Genomic DNA, 14334 nt, shown 5'->3' with positions numbered 1-14334 from the left:
CCTCCTCCTCCCTCTCTCTGGCTTCTCCTCCGGTCTTCTCCTCCTCCTCCATCTCTCTGGCTCCTCCTCCGGGCTTCTCCTCCTCCTCCCTTTCTCTGGCTTCTCCTCCGGGCTTCTCCTCCTCCTCCTTCTCTCGGGCTTCTCCTCCGGGCTTCTCCTCCTCCTCCCTCTCTCTGGCTTCTCCTCCGGTCTTCTCCTCCTCCTCCTCCCTCTCTCTGGCTTCTCCTCCGGGCTTCTCCTCCTCCTCCCTCTCTCTGGCTTCTCTTCCAGGCTACTCCTCCTCCTCCTCCCTTTCTCGGGCTTCTCCTCCGGGCTTCTCCTCCTCCTCCCTTTCTCTGGCTTCTCCTCCGGGCTTCTCCTCCTCCTCCTCCTCCCTCTCTCTGGCTTCTCCTCCGGGCTTCTCCTTGTCCACCCTTTCTCTGGCTTCTCCTCCGGGCTTCTCCTCCTCCTCCTTTTCTTGGGCTTCTCCTCCGGGCTTCTCCTCCTCCTCCTTTTCTCGGGCTTCTCCTCCGGGCTTCTCCTCCTCCTCCTCCCTTTCTCGGGCTTCTCCTCCGGGCTTCTCCTCCTCCTCCTCCCTTTCTCGGGCTTCTCCTCCGGGCTTCTCCTCCTCCTCCCTCTCTCGGGCTTCTCCTCTGGGCCTTTCCTCCTTATCCTCCCTTTCTCGGGCTTCTCCAGGCTTCTCCTCCTCCTCCTCCCTTTCTCGGGCTTCTCCTCCGGGCTTCTCCTCCTCCTCCTCCCTCTCTCTGGCTTCTCCTCCGGGCTTCTCCTCCTCCTCCTTTTCTTGGGCTTCTCCTCCGGGCTTCTCCTCCTCCTCCCTCTCTCGGGCTTCTCCTCCGGGCTTCTCCTCCTCCTCCCTCTCTCGGGCTTCTCCTCCGGGCTTCTCCTCCTCCTCCCTCTCTCTGGCTTCTCCTCCGGGCTTCTCCTCCTCCTCCCTTTCTCGGGCTTCTCCTCCGGGCTTCTCCTCCTCCTCCCTTTCTCGGGCTTCTCCTCCGGGCTTCTCCTCCTCCTCCCTTTCTCGGGCTTCTCCTCCGGGCTTCTCCTCCTCTTCCCTTTCTCGGGCTTCTCCTCCGGGTTTATCCTCCTCCTCCCTTTCTCTGGCTTCTTCTCTGGACTTCTCCTGCTCCTCCTCCCTTTCTCGGACTTCTCCTCTGGGCTTCTCCTCCTCCTCCTCCCTCTCTCTGGCTTCTCCTCCGGGCTTCTCCTCCTCCTCCTTTTCTTGGGCTTCTCCTCCGGGCTTCTCCTCCTCCTCCTTTTCTTGGGCTTCTCCTCCGGGCTTCTCCTCCTCCTCCTCCCTTTCTCGGGCTTCTCCTCCTGGCTTCTCCTCCTCCTCCTCCCTTTCTCGGGCTTCTCCTCCGGGCTTCTCCTCCTCCCTTTCTCGGGCTTCTCCTCCGGGCTTCTCCTCCTCCTCCCTCTCTTGGGCTTCTCCTCCGGGCTTCTCCTCTTCCTCCCTCTCTCTGGCTTCTCCTCCGGGCTTCTCCTCCTCCTCCCTTTCTCGGGCTTCTCCTCCGGGCTTCTCCTCCTCCTCCCTTTCTCGGGCTTCTCCCCGGGGCTTCTCCTCCTCCTCCCTTCTCGGGCTTCTCCTCCGGGCTTCTCCTCCTCCTCCCTTTCTCTGGCTTCTCCTCTGGGCTTCTCCTCCTCCTCCTCCCTTTCTCGGGCTTCTCTTCCAGGCTTCTCCTCCTCCTCCCTTTCTCGGGCTTCTCCTCCGGGCTTCTCCTCCTCCTCCCTCTCTCTGGCTTCTCCTCCGGTCTTCTCCTCCTCCTCCTCCCTCTCTCTGGCTTCTCCTCCGGGCTTCTCCTCCTCCTCCCTCTCTCTGGCTTCTCCTCCAAGCTACTCCTCCTCCTCCTCCCTTTCTCTGGCTTCTCCTCCGGGCTTCTCCTCCTCCTCCTCCTCCCTTTCTCGGGCTTCTCCTCTGGGCTTCTCCTCCTCCTCCCTTTCTCTGGCTTCACCGCTGGGCTTCTCCTCCTACTCCTCCCTTTCTCGGGCTTCTCCTCTGGGCTTCTCCTCCTCCTCCTCCCTCTCTCTGGCTTCTCCTCCGGTCTTCTCCTCCTCCTCCCTCTCTCTGGCTCCTCCTCCGGGCTTCTCCTCCTCCTCCCTTTCTCTGGCTTCTCCTCAGGGCTTCTCCTCCTCCTCCTTCTCTCGGGCTTCTCCTCCGGGCTTCTCCTCCTCCTCCCTCTCTCTGGCTTCTCCTCCGGTCTTCTCCTCCTCCTCCTCCCTCTCTCTGGCTTCTCCTCCGGGCTTCTCCTCCTCCTCCCTCTCTCTGGCTTCTCCTCCAGGCTACTCCTCCTCCTCCTCCCTTTCTCGGGCTTCTCCTCCGGGCTTCTCCTCCTCCTCCCTTTCTCTGGCTTCTCCTCCGGGCTTCTCCTCCTCCTCCTCCTCCCTCTCTCTGGCTTCTCCTCCGGGCTTCTCCTTGTCCACCCTTTCTCTGGCTTCTCCTCCGGGCTTCTCCTCCTCCTTTTCTTGGGCTTCTCCTCCGGGCTTCTCCTCCTCCTCCTTTTCTCGGGCTTCTCCTCCGGGCTTCTCCTCCTCCTCCTCCCTTTCTCGGGCTTCTCCTCCGGGCTTCTCCTCCTCCTCCTCCCTTTCTCGGGCTTCTCCTCCGGGCTTCTCCTCCTCCTCCCTCTCTCGGGCTTCTCCTCTGGGCCTTTCCTCCTTATCCTCCCTTTCTCGGGCTTCTCCGGGCTTCTCCTCCTCCTCCTCCCTTTCTCGGGCTTCTCCTCCGGGCTTCTCCTCCTCCTCCTCCCTCTCTCTGGCTTCTCCTCCGGGCTTCTCCTCCTCCTCCTTTTCTTGGGCTTCTCCTCCGGGCTTCTCCTCCTCCTCCCTCTCTCGGGCTTCTCCTCCGGGCTTCTCCTCCTCCTCCCTCTCTCGGGCTTCTCCTCCGGGCTTCTCCTCCTCCTCCTCCCTCTCTCTGGCTTCTCCTCTGGGCTTCTCCTCCTCCTCCCTTTCTCGGGCTTCTCCTCCGGGCTTCTCCTCCTCCTCCCTTTCTCGGGCTTCTCCTCCGGGCTTCTCCTCCTCCTCCCTTTCTCGGGCTTCTCCTCTGGGCTTCTCCTCCTCTTCCCTTTCTCGGGCTTCTCCTCCGGGTTTATCCTCCTCCTCCCTTTCTCTGGCTTCTCCTCTGGACTTCTCCTCCTCCTCCCTTTCTCTGGCTTCTCCTCCGGGCTTCTCCTCCTCCTCCTTTTCTTGGGCTTCTCCTCCGGGCTTCTCCTCCTCCTCCCTCTCTCGGGCTTCTCCTCCGGGCTTCTCCTCCTCCTCCCTCTCTCGGGCTTCTCCTCCGGGCTTCTCCTCTTCCTCCCTCTCTCTGGCTTCTCCTCCGGGCTTCTCCTCCTCCTCCCTTTCTCGGGCTTCTCCTCCGGGCTTCTCCTCCTCCTCCCTTTCTCGGGCTTCTCCCCGGGGCTTCTCCTCCTCCTCCCTTCTCGGGCTTCTCCTCCTCCTCCCTTTCTCTGGCTTCTCCTCTGGGCTTCTCCTCCTCCTCCTCCCTTTCTCGGGCTTCTCCTCCAGGCTTCTCCTCCTCCTCCCTTTCTCGGGCTTCTCCTCCGGGCTTCTCCTCCTCCTCCCTCTCTCTGGCTTCTCCTCCGGTCTTCTCCTCCTCCTCCTCCCTCTCTCTGGCTTCTCCTCCGGGCTTCTCCTCCTCCTCCCTCTCTCTGGCTTCTCCTCCAGGCTACTCCTCCTCCTCCTCCCTTTCTCTGGCTTCTCCTCCGGGATTCTCCTCCTCCTCCCTTTCTCTGGCTTCTCCTCCGGGCTTCTCCTCCTCCTCCTCCTCCCTTTCTCGGGCTTCTCCTCTGGGCTTCTCCTCCTCCTCCCTTTCTCTGGCTTCACCGCTGGGCTTCTCCTCCTACTCCTCCCTTTCTCGGGCTTCTCCTCTGGGCTTCTCCTCCTCCTCCTCCCTCTCTCTGGCTTCTCCTCCGGTCTTCTCCTCCTCCTCCCTCTCTCTGGCTCCTCCTCCGGGCTTCTCCTCCTCCTCCCTTTCTCTGGCTTCTCCTCCGGGCTTCTCCTCCTCCTCCTTCTCTCGGGCTTCTCCTCCGGGCTTCTCCTCCTCCTCCCTCTCTCTGGCTTCTCCTCCGGTCTTCTCCTCCTCCTCCTCCCTCTCTCTGGCTTCTCCTCCGGGCTTCTCCTCCTCCTCCCTCTCTCTGGCTTCTCTTCCAGGCTACTCCTCCTCCTCCTCCCTTTCTCGGGCTTCTCCTCCGGGCTTCTCCTCCTCCTCCCTTTCTCTGGCTTCTCCTCCGGGCTTCTCCTCCTCCTCCTCCTCCCTCTCTCTGGCTTCTCCTCCGGGCTTCTCCTTGTCCACCCTTTCTCTGGCTTCTCCTCCGGGCTTCTCCTCCTCCTCCTTTTCTTGGGCTTCTCCTCCTCCTCCTTTTCTCGGGCTTCTCCTCCGGGCTTCTCCTCCTCCTCCTCCCTTTCTCGGGCTTCTCCTCCGGGCTTCTCCTCCTCCTCCTCCCTTTCTCGGGCTTCTCCTCCGGGCTTCTCCTCCTCCTCCCTCTCTCGGGCTTCTCCTCTGGGCCTTTCCTCCTTATCCTCCCTTTCTCGGGCTTCTCCAGGCTTCTCCTCCTCCTCCTCCCTTTCTCGGGCTTCTCCTCCGGGCTTCTCCTCCTCCTCCTCCCTCTCTCTGGCTTCTCCTCCGGGCTTCTCCTCCTCCTCCTTTTCTTGGGCTTCTCCTCCGGGCTTCTCCTCCTCCTCCCTCTCTCGGGCTTCTCCTCCGGGCTTCTCCTCCTCCTCCCTCTCTCGGGCTTCTCCTCCGGGCTTCTCCTCCTCCTCCCTCTCTCTGGCTTCTCCTCCGGGCTTCTCCTCCTCCTCCCTTTCTCGGGCTTCTCCTCCGGGCTTCTCCTCCTCCTCCCTTTCTCGGGCTTCTCCTCCGGGCTTCTCCTCCTCCTCCCTTTCTCGGGCTTCTCCTCCGGGCTTCTCCTCCTCTTCCCTTTCTCGGGCTTCTCCTCCGGGTTTAACCTCCTCCTCCCTTTCTCTGGCTTCTTCTCTGGACTTCTCCTGCTCCTCCTCCCTTTCTCGGACTTCTCCTCTGGGCTTCTCCTCCTCCTCCTCCCTCTCTCTGGCTTCTCCTCCGGGCTTCTCCTCCTCCTCCTTTTCTTGGGCTTCTCCTCCGGGCTTCTCCTCCTCCTCCTTTTCTTGGGCTTCTCCTCCGGGCTTCTCCTCCTCCTCCTCCCTTTCTCGGGCTTCTCCTCCTGGCTTCTCCTCCTCCTCCTCCCTTTCTCGGGCTTCTCCTCCGGGCTTCTCCTCCTCCCTTTCTCGGGCTTCTCCTCCGGGCTTCTCCTCCTCCTCCCTCTCTCGGGCTTCTCCTCCGGGCTTCTCCTCTTCCTCCCTCTCTCTGGCTTCTCCTCCGGGCTTCTCCTCCTCCTCCCTTTCTCGGGCTTCTCCTCCGGGCTTCTCCTCCTCCTCCCTTTCTCGGGCTTCTCCCCGGGGCTTCTCCTCCTCCTCCCTTCTCGGGCTTCTCCTCCGGGCTTCTCCTCCTCCTCCCTTTCTCTGGCTTCTCCTCTGGGCTTCTCCTCCTCCTCCTCCCTTTCTCGGGCTTCTCTTCCAGGCTTCTCCTCCTCCTCCCTTTCTCGGGCTTCTCCTCCGGGCTTCTCCTCCTCCTCCCTCTCTCTGGCTTCTCCTCCGGTCTTCTCCTCCTCCTCCTCCCTCTCTCTGGCTTCTCCTCCGGGCTTCTCCTCCTCCTCCCTCTCTCTGGCTTCTCCTCCAGGCTACTCCTCCTCCTCCTCCCTTTCTCTGGCTTCTGCTCCGGGATTCTCCTCCTCCTCCCTTTCTCTGGCTTCTCCTCCGGGCTTCTCCTCCTCCTACTCCTCCCTTTCTCGGGCTTCTCCTCTGGGCTTCTCCTCCTCCTCCTCCCTCTCTCTGGCTTCTCCTCCGGTCTTCTCCTCCTCCTCCCTCTCTCTGGCTCCTCCTCCGGGCTTCTCCTCCTCCTCCCTTTCTCTGGCTTCTCCTCAGGGCTTCTCCTCCTCCTCCTTCTCTCGGGCTTCTCCTCCGGGCTTCTCCTCCTCCTCCCTCCCTCTGGCTTCTCCTCCGGTCTTCTCGTCCTCCTCCTCCCTCTCTCTGGCTTCTCCTCCGGGCTTCTCCTCCTCCTCCCTCTCTCTGGCTTCTCCTCCAGGCTACTCCTCCTCCTCCTCCCTTTCTCGGGCTTCTCCTCCGGGCTTCTCCTCCTCCTCCCTTTCTCTGGCTTCTCCTCCGGGCTTCTCCTCCTCCTCCTCCTCCCTCTCTCTGGCTTCTCCTCCGGGCTTCTCCTTGTCCACCCTTTCTCTGGCTTCTCCTCCGGGCTTCTCCTCCTCCTCCTTTTCTTGGGCTTCTCCTCCGGGCTTCTCCTCCTCCTCCTTTTCTCGGGCTTCTCCTCCGGGCTTCTCCTCCTCCTCCTCCCTTTCTCGGGCTTCTCCTCCGGGCTTCTCCTCCTCCTCCTCCCTTTCTCGGGCTTCTCCTCCGGGCTTCTCCTCCTCCTCCCTCTCTCGGGCTTCTCCTCTGGGCCTTTCCTCCTTATCCTCCCTTTCTCGGGCTTCTCCGGGCTTCTCCTCCTCCTCCTCCCTTTCTCGGGCTTCTCCTCCGGGCTTCTCCTCCTCCTCCTCCCTCTCTCTGGCTTCTCCTCCGGGCTTCTCCTCCTCCAACTTTTCTTGGGCTTCTCCTCCGGGCTTCTCCTCCTCCTCCCTCTCTCGGGCTTCTCCTCCGGGCTTCTCCTCCTCCTCCCTCTCTCGGGCTTCTCCTCCGGGCTTCTCCTCCTCCTCCCTCTCTCTGGCTTCTCCTCCGGGCTTCTCCTCCTCCTCCCTTTCTCGGGCTTCTCCTCCGGGCTTCTCCTCCTCCTCCCTTTCTCGGGCTTCTCCTCCGGGCTTCTCCTCCTCCTCCCTTTCTCGGGCTTCTCCTCCGGGCTTCTCCTCCTCTTCCCTTTCTCGGGCTTCTCCTCCGGGTTTATCCTCCTCCTCCCTTTCTCTGGCTTCTCCTCTGGACTTCTCCTCCTCCTCCCTTTCTCTGGCTTTTCCTCTGGGCTTCTCCTGCTCCTCCTCCCTTTCTCGGACTTCTCCTCTGGGCTTCTCCTCCTCCTCCTCCCTCTCTCTGGCTTTTCCTCTGGGCTTCTCCTGCTCCTCCTCCCTTTCTCGGACTTCTCCTCTGGGCTTCTCCTCCTCCTCCTCCCTCTCTCTGGCTTCTCCTCCGGGCTTCTCCTCCTCCTCCCTCTCTCTGGCTTCTCCTCCGGGCTTCTCCTCCTCATCCTCCCTCTCTCTGGCTTCTCCTCCAGGCTACTCCTCCTCCTCCTCCCTTTCTCTGGCTTCTCCTCCGGGCTTCTCCTCCTCCTCCCTTTCTCTGGCTTCTCCTCCGGGCTTCTCCTCCTCCTCCTCCTCCCTCTGTCTGGCTTCTCCTCCGGGCTTCTCCTTGTCCTCCCTTTTTCTGGCTTCTCCTCCGGGCTTCTCCTCCTCCTCCTTTTCTTGGGCTTTTCCTCCGGGCTTCTCCTCCTCCTCCTTTTCTTGGGCTTCTCCTCCGGGCTTTTCCTCCTCCTCCTCCCTTTCTCGGGCTTCTCCTCCGGGCTTCTCCTCCTCCTCCTCCCTTTCTCGGGCTTCTCCTCCCGGCTTCTCCTCCTCCTCCTCCCTTTCTCGGGCTTCTCCTCCGGGCTTCTCCTCCTCCTCCCTCTCTCGGGCTTCTCCTCCGGGCTTCTCCTCCTCCTCCCTCTCTCTGGCTTCTCCTCCGGGCTTCTCCTCCTCCTCCCTCTCTCGGGCTTCTCCTCCGGGCTTCTCCTCCTCCTCTCTTTCTCGGGCTTCTCCTCCAGGCTTCTCCTCCTCCTCCCTTTCTCGGGCTTCTCCTCCGGGCTTCTCCTCCTCCTCCCTTTGTCGGGCTTCTCCTCCGGGCTTCTCCTCCTCCTCCCCTTCTCGGGCTTCTCCTCCGGGCTTCTCTTCCTCCTCCCTTTCTCGGGCTTCTCCTCCGGGCTTCTCCTCCTCCTCCCTTTCTCTGGCTTTTCCTCGGGGCTTCTCCTGCTCCTCCTCCCTTTCTCTGGCTTCTCCTCGGGGCTTCTCCTCCTCCTCCTCCCTTTCTCTGGCTTCTCCTCGGGGCTTCTCCTCCTCCTCTTCCCTCTCTCTGGCTTCTCCTCCGGGCTTCTCCTCCTCCTCCCTCTCTCTGGCTTCTCCTCCGGGCTTCTCCTCCTCCTCCCTCTCTCTGGCTTCTTCTCCGGGCTTCTCCTCCTCCTCCCTCTCTCTGGCTTCTCAGCCCTGCTTCTCCTCCTCCTCCCTCTCTCTGGCTTCTCCTCCGGGCTTCTCCTCCTCCTCCCTTTCTCGGGCTTCTCCTCCGGGCTTCTCCTCCTCCTCCCTTTCTCGGGCTTCTCCTCCTGGCTTCTCCTCCTCCTCCCTTTCTCTGGCTTCTCCTCCGGGCTTCTCCTCCTCCTCCCTTTCTCGGGCTTCTCCTCCGGGCTTCTCCTCCTCCTCCCTTTCTCGGGCTTCTCCTCCGGGCTTCTCCTCCTCTTCCCTTTCTCGGGCTTCTCCTCCGGGCTTCTCCTCCTCCTCCCTTTCTCTGGCTTCTCCTCCGGGCTTCTCCTCCTCCTCCTTCTCTCTGGCTTCTCCTCCGGGCTTCTCCTCCTCCACCCTTTCTCTGGCTTCTCCTCTGGGCTTCTCCTTCTCCTCCCTCTCTCTGGCTTCTCCTCCGGGCTTCTCCTCCTCTTCCCTTTCTCGGGCTTCTCCTCCGGGCTTCTCCTCCTCCTCCCTTTCTCTGGCTTCACCTCTGGGCTTCTCCTCCTCCTCCTCCCTTTCTCGGGCTTCTCCTCTGGGCTTCTCCTCCTCCTCCTCCCTCTCTCTGGCTTCTCCTCCGGGCTTCTCCTCCTCCTCCCTTTCTCTGGCTTCTCCTCTGGGCTTCTCCTCCTCCTCCTTCTGTCGGGCTTCTCCTCTGGGCTTCTACTCCTCCTCCCTCTCTCTGGCTTCTCCTCCAGGCTTCTCCTCCTCCTTCCTCTCTCTGGCTTCTCCCCGGGGCTTCTTCTCCTCCTCCCTTTCTCGGGCTTCTCCTCCGGGCTTCTCCTCCTCCTCCCTTTCTCTGGCTTCTCCTCTGGGCTTCTCCTCCTCCTCCTCCCTTTCTCGGGCTTCTCCCCGGGGCTTCTCCTCCTCCTCCCTTTCTCGGGCTTCTCCTCCAGGCTTCTCCTCCTCCTCCCTTTCTCGGGCTTCTCCTCCGGGCTTCTCCTCCTCCTCCCTCTCTCTGGCTTCTCCTCCGCGCTTCTCCTCCTCCTCCTTTTCTCGGGCTTCTCCTCCGGGCTTCTCCTCCTCCTCCTCCCTCTCTCTGGCTTCTCCTCCGGGCTTCTCCTCCTCCTCCCTCTCTCTGGCTTCTCCTCCAGGCTACTCCTCCTCCTCCTCCCTTTCTCTGGCTTCTCCTCCGGGCTTCTCCTCCTCCTCCCTTTCTCTGGCTTCTCCTCCGGGCTTCTCCTCCTCCTCCTCCTCCCTCTCTCTGGCTTCTCCTCCGGGCTTCTCCTTGTCCACCCTTTCTCTGGCTTCTCCTCGGGGCTTCTCCTCCTCCTCCTTTTCTTGGGCTTCTCCTCCGGGCTTCTCCTCCTCCTCCTCCCTTTCTTGGGCTTCTCCTCCGGGCTTCTCCTCCTCCTCCTCCCTTTCTCGGGCTTCTCCTCCGGGCTTCTCCTCCTCCTCCTCCCTTTCTCTGGCTTCTCCTCCAGGCTTCTCCTCCTCCTCCCTCTCTCGGGCTAATCCTCTGGGCTTTTCCTCCTCATCCTCCCTTTCTCGGGCTTCTCTGGGCTTCTCCTCCTTCTCCCCCCTTTCTCGGGCTTCTCCTCCGGGCTTCTCCTCCTCCTCCTCCCTCTCTCTGGCTTCTCCTCCGGGCTTCTCCTCCTCCTCCCTTTCTCTGGCTTCTCCTCCGGGCTTCTCCTCCTCCTCCTCCCTCCCTCTGGCTTCTCCTCCGGGCTTCTCCTCCTCCTCCTCCCTCCCTCTGGCTTCTCCTCCGGGCTTCTCCTTGTCCTCCCTTTCTCTGGCTTCTCCTCCGGGCTTTTCCTCCTCCTCCCTTTCTCGGGCTTCTCCTCCGGGCTTCTCCTCCTCCTCCCTTTCTCGGGCTTCTCCTCTGGGCTTCTCCTCCTCCTCCTCCCTTTCTCGGGCTTCTCTCCTGGGCTTCTCCTCCTCCTCCTCCCTTTCTCTGGCTTCTCCTCCGGGCTTCTCCTCCTCCTCCCTTTCTCGGGCTTCTCCTCCGGGCTTCTCCTCCTCCTCCCTTTCTCGGGCTTCTCCTCTGGGCTTCTCCTCCTCCTCCTCCCTTTCTCGGGCTTCTCTCCTGGGCTTCTCCTCCTCCTCCTCCCTTTCTCTGGCTTCTCCTCCGGGCTTCTCCTCCTCCTCCCTTTCTCTGGCTTCTCCTCCGGGCTTCTCCTCCTCTTCCCTTTCTCTGGCTTCTCCGGGCTTCTCCTCCTCCTCCCTTTCTCTGGCTTCTTCTCCGGGCTTCTTCTCCTCCTCCTCCCTTTCTCTGGCTTTTCCTCTGGGCTTCTCCTGCTCCTCCTCCCTTTCTCGGACTTCTCCTCTGGGCTTCTCCTCCTCCTCCTCCCTCTCTCTGGCTTCTCCTCTGGGCTTCTCCTCCTCCTCCCTCTCTCTGGCTTCTCCTCCGGGCTTCTCCTCCTCCTCCTCCCTCTCTCTGGCTTCTCCTCCAGGCTACTTCTCCTCCTCCTCCCTTTCTCTGGCTTCTCCTCCGGGCTTCTCCTCCTCCTCCCTTTCTCTGGCTTCTCCTCCCGGCTTCTCCTCCTCCTCCTCCTCCCTCTCTCTGGCTTCTCCTCCGGGCTTCTCCTTGTCCACCCTTTCTCTGGCTTCTCCTCCGGGCTTCTCCTCCTCCTCCTTTTCTTGGGCTTCTCCTCCGGGCTTCTCCTCCTCCTCCTTTTCTTGGGCTTCTCCTCCGGGCTTCTCCTCCTCCTCCTCCCTTTCTCGGGCTTCTCCTCCGGGCTTCTCCTCCTCCTCCTCCCTTTCTCGGGCTTCTCCTCCGGGCTTCTCCTCCTCCTCCTCCCTTTCTCGGGCTTCTCCTCCGGGCTTCTCCTCCTCATCCCTCTCTCGGGCTTCTCCTCTGGGCTTCTCCTCCTCCTCCCTCTCTCTGGCTTCTCCTCCGGGCTTCTCCTCCTCCTCCCTTTCTCTGGCTTCTCCTCCGGGCTTCTCCTCCTCCTCCCTTTCTCGGGCTTCTCCTCCGGGCTTCTCCTCCTCCTCCTCCCTTTCTCGGGCTTCTCCTCCGGGCTTCTCCTCCTCTTCCCTTTCTCGGGCTTGTCCTCCGGGCTTCTCCTCCTCCTCCCTTTCTCTGGCTTCTCCTCTGGGCTTCTCCTCCTCCTCCCTTTCTCTGGCTTTTCCTCTGGGCTTCTCCTGCTCCTCCTCCCTTTCTCGGACTTCTCCTCTGGGCTTCTCCTCCTCCTCCTCCCTCTCTCTGGCTTCTCCTCCGGGCTTCTCCTCCTCCTCCCTCTCTCTGGCTTCTCCTCCGGGCTTCTCCTCCTCCTCCTCCCTCTCTCTGGCTTCTCCTCCAGGCTACTCCCCCTCCTCCTCCCTTTCTCTGGCTTCTCCTCCGGGCTTCTCCTCCTCCTCCCTTTCTCTGGCTTCTCCTCCGGGCTTCTCCTCCTCCTCCCTCTCTCTGGCTTCTCCTCCGGGCTTCTCCTTGTCCTCCCTTTCTCTGGCTTCTCCTCCGGGCTTCTCCTCCTCCTCCTTTTCTTGGGCTTCTCCTCCGGGCTTCTCCTCCTCCTCCTTTTCTTGGGCTTCTCCTCCGGGCTTCTCCTCCTCCTCCTCCCTTTCTCGGGCTTCTCCTCCTGGCTTCTCCTCCTCCTCCTCCCTTTCTCGGGCTTCTCCTCCGGGCTTCTCCTCCTCCCTTTCTCGGGCTTCTCCTCCGGGCTTCTCCTCCTCCTCCCTCTCTCGGGCTTCTCCTCCGGGCTTCTCCTCTTCCTCCCTCTCTCTGGCTTCTCCTCCGGGCTTCTCCTCCTCCTCCTTTTCTTGGGCTTCTCCTCCGGGCTTCTCCTCCTCCTCCCTTTCTCGGGCTTCTCTCCGGGGCTTCTCCTCCTCCTCCCTTCTCGGGCTTCTCCTCCGGGCTTCTCCTCCTCCTCCCTTTCTCTGGCTTCTCCTCTGGGCTTCTCCTCCTCCTCCTCCCTTTCTCTGGCTTCTCCTCCGGGCTTCTCCTCCTCCTCCTCCTCCCTTTCTCGGGCTTCTCCTCTGGGATTCTCCTCCTCCTCCCTTTCTCTGGCTTCTCCTCCGGGCTTCTCCTCCTCCTCCTCCTCCCTTTCTCGGGCTTCTCCTCTGGGCTTCTCCTCCTCCTCCCTTTCTCTGGCTTCACCGCTGGGCTTCTCCTCCTACTCCTCCCTTTCTCGGGCTTCTCCTCTGGGCTTCTCCTCCTCCTCCCTCCTCTCTCTGGCTTCTCCTCCAGTCTTCTCCTCCTCCTCCCTCTCTCTGGCTCCTCCTCCGGGCTTCTCCTCCTCCTCCCTTTCTCTGGCTTCTCCTCCGGGCTTCTCCTCCTCCTCCTTCTCTCGGCCTTCTCCTCCGGGCTTCTCCTCCTCCTCCCTCTCTCTGGCTTCTCCTCCGGGCTTCTCCTCCTCCTCCCTCTCTCGGGCTTCTCCTCCGGGCTTCTCCTCCTCCTCCCTTTCTCTCGGGCTTCTCCTCCTCCTCCCTCTCTCTGGCTTCTCCTCCAGGCTTCTCCTCCTCCTCCCTCTCTCTGGCTTCTCCTCCAGGCTTCTCCTCCTCCCTTTCTCGGGCTTCTCCTCCAGGCTTCTCCTCCTCCTCCCTTTCTCTGGCTTATCCTCCGGGCTTCTCCTCCTCCTCCTTTTCTCGGGCTTCTCCTCCGGGTTTCTCCTCCACCTCCTCCCTCCCTCTGGCTTCTCCTCCGGGCTTCTCCGCCTCCTCCCTTTCTCGGACTTCTCCTCCGGGCTTCTACTCCTCCTCCTCCCTTTCTCGGGCTTCTCCTCCGGGCTTCTCCTCCTCCTCCCTCTCTCTGGCTTCTCTTCCGGGGTTCTCCTCCTCCTCCCTTTCTCTGGCTTCTCCTCCGCGCTTCTCCTCCTCCTCCTTTTCTCGGGCTTCTCCTCCGGGCTTCTCCTCCTCCTCCTCCCTCTCTCTGGCTTCTCCTCCTGCCTTCTCCTCCTCCTCCCTCTCTCTGGCTTCTCCTCCAGGCTACTCCTCCTCCTCCTCCCTCTCTCTGGCTTCTCCTCCGGGGTTCTCCTCCTCCTCCCTTTCTCTGGCTTCTCCTCCGGGCTTCCCCTTCTCCTCCCTCTCTCTGGCTTCTCCGGGCTTCTCCTCCTCCTCCTCCCTTTCTCTGGCTTCTCCTCTGGGCTTTTCCTGCTCCTCCTCCCTTTCTCGGGCTTCTCCTCTGGGCTTCTCCTCCTCCTCCTCCCTCTCTCTGCCTTCTCCTCCGGGCTTCTTCTCCTCCTCCCTTTCTCTGGCTTCTCCTCCGGGCTTCTTCTCCTCCTCCCTTTCTCGGGCTTCTTCTCTGGGCTTCTCCAGCTGCTTTCCGAAACATGCTCCGTCAGCACTGCTCTTTCTGTACCAATCACTTGCTTCCAATTTTTCTCTTTTCCAGGGGCTATTTGATCGCGGTGCCTTCGGTTTTCCGGTCGGGTGTGGAAGAGGCTGTGAGCGTGACCATCTTTAACCCGGTCAAGGAGACGATGGTCGAGATTCAGCTGGTAGTCAAGGGAGAGACGGTGTCTCAAGCCCATGGAACGGTTCTGGGTAGGCTCCCGTTTACGTACGTGCCAAGGGAGTAAGGAGGCAACGAGGCGATGACAGGGCGCAGCTGCTCTGCCCCCGCAGGGGAAGGTGCTCGGGTTTTTGAAGGAGACTGGACAGCCTTTTTCTGGACGAAGGGAAATGTAGACAGATAGTCAAACTGCGCTAACTCTTGTGTACGTTCTGCGTGTGAAAGCACCTTTTCTCGAGGGCAGTTCCCTCACCGAAATAAAAACACGAGCGGCAAAGCACGGCGGTGACGTGAATGCTGCGTTTTCACTTGCTGAAATGGTTGGCGGTTAGACCATCTACGCTTTGGCAGCGGGAGGTTGGAGCGGTGGGCTGGGGAGGCCTGGGTTCAAGCCCCAACTCGAGGATGAAGTCCGCTGGGCGATTTGGGTCCAGCCCTCGCCCTGGTTCGCGTTTAATGGCAACACAGTGTGCAGGCTGAGTTGAATCGTGGGCTGCTGTTGAATCCCAGGTTGTCATTACGTGTGAACGCTGCCCTGTGGCTTAACTGTGGGTTGTGAGCTCAGAACAACCCAGAGCTAGCAACCCAACGGCAAGCCGTGGGTTCTCTTCCTTGTAAATAAGCAAGAGCCCGGATATGATGGACGCTATTTGTCTGGGTGCTCTCTCTTCTCCGGGTTCTCCTCTGGGCTTCTCCTTTTCCTTCTTCTTTTCTCTGGGTTCTCTCTCTCTCTTCTTTGGGTTCTCTCCCGGTTTTTTC

At 61.6% G+C, this 14334-nt stretch overlaps 1 protein-coding gene across 1 annotated transcript in view; it reads left to right on the top strand.

The window, feature by feature from the left end:
• The window catches only part of LOC146334021 (C3 and PZP-like alpha-2-macroglobulin domain-containing protein 8), a 101150-nt gene that overhangs the window by 59084 nt on the left and 27732 nt on the right, over positions 1-14334 (top strand). Inside the window, 1 exon segment of the mRNA XM_084824899.1 lies at positions 13456-13607. Coding sequence (XP_084681025.1) covers positions 13456-13607 — 152 coding nt within the window.

This window comes from Heloderma suspectum, chromosome W (genome assembly GCF_057233095.1).
Source record: "Heloderma suspectum isolate Gila_16-S chromosome W, 16-S_ref, whole genome shotgun sequence".
NCBI lineage: Eukaryota > Metazoa > Chordata > Lepidosauria > Squamata > Helodermatidae > Heloderma > Heloderma suspectum.
This window is presented reverse-complemented; position numbering and strand designations above follow the sequence as displayed.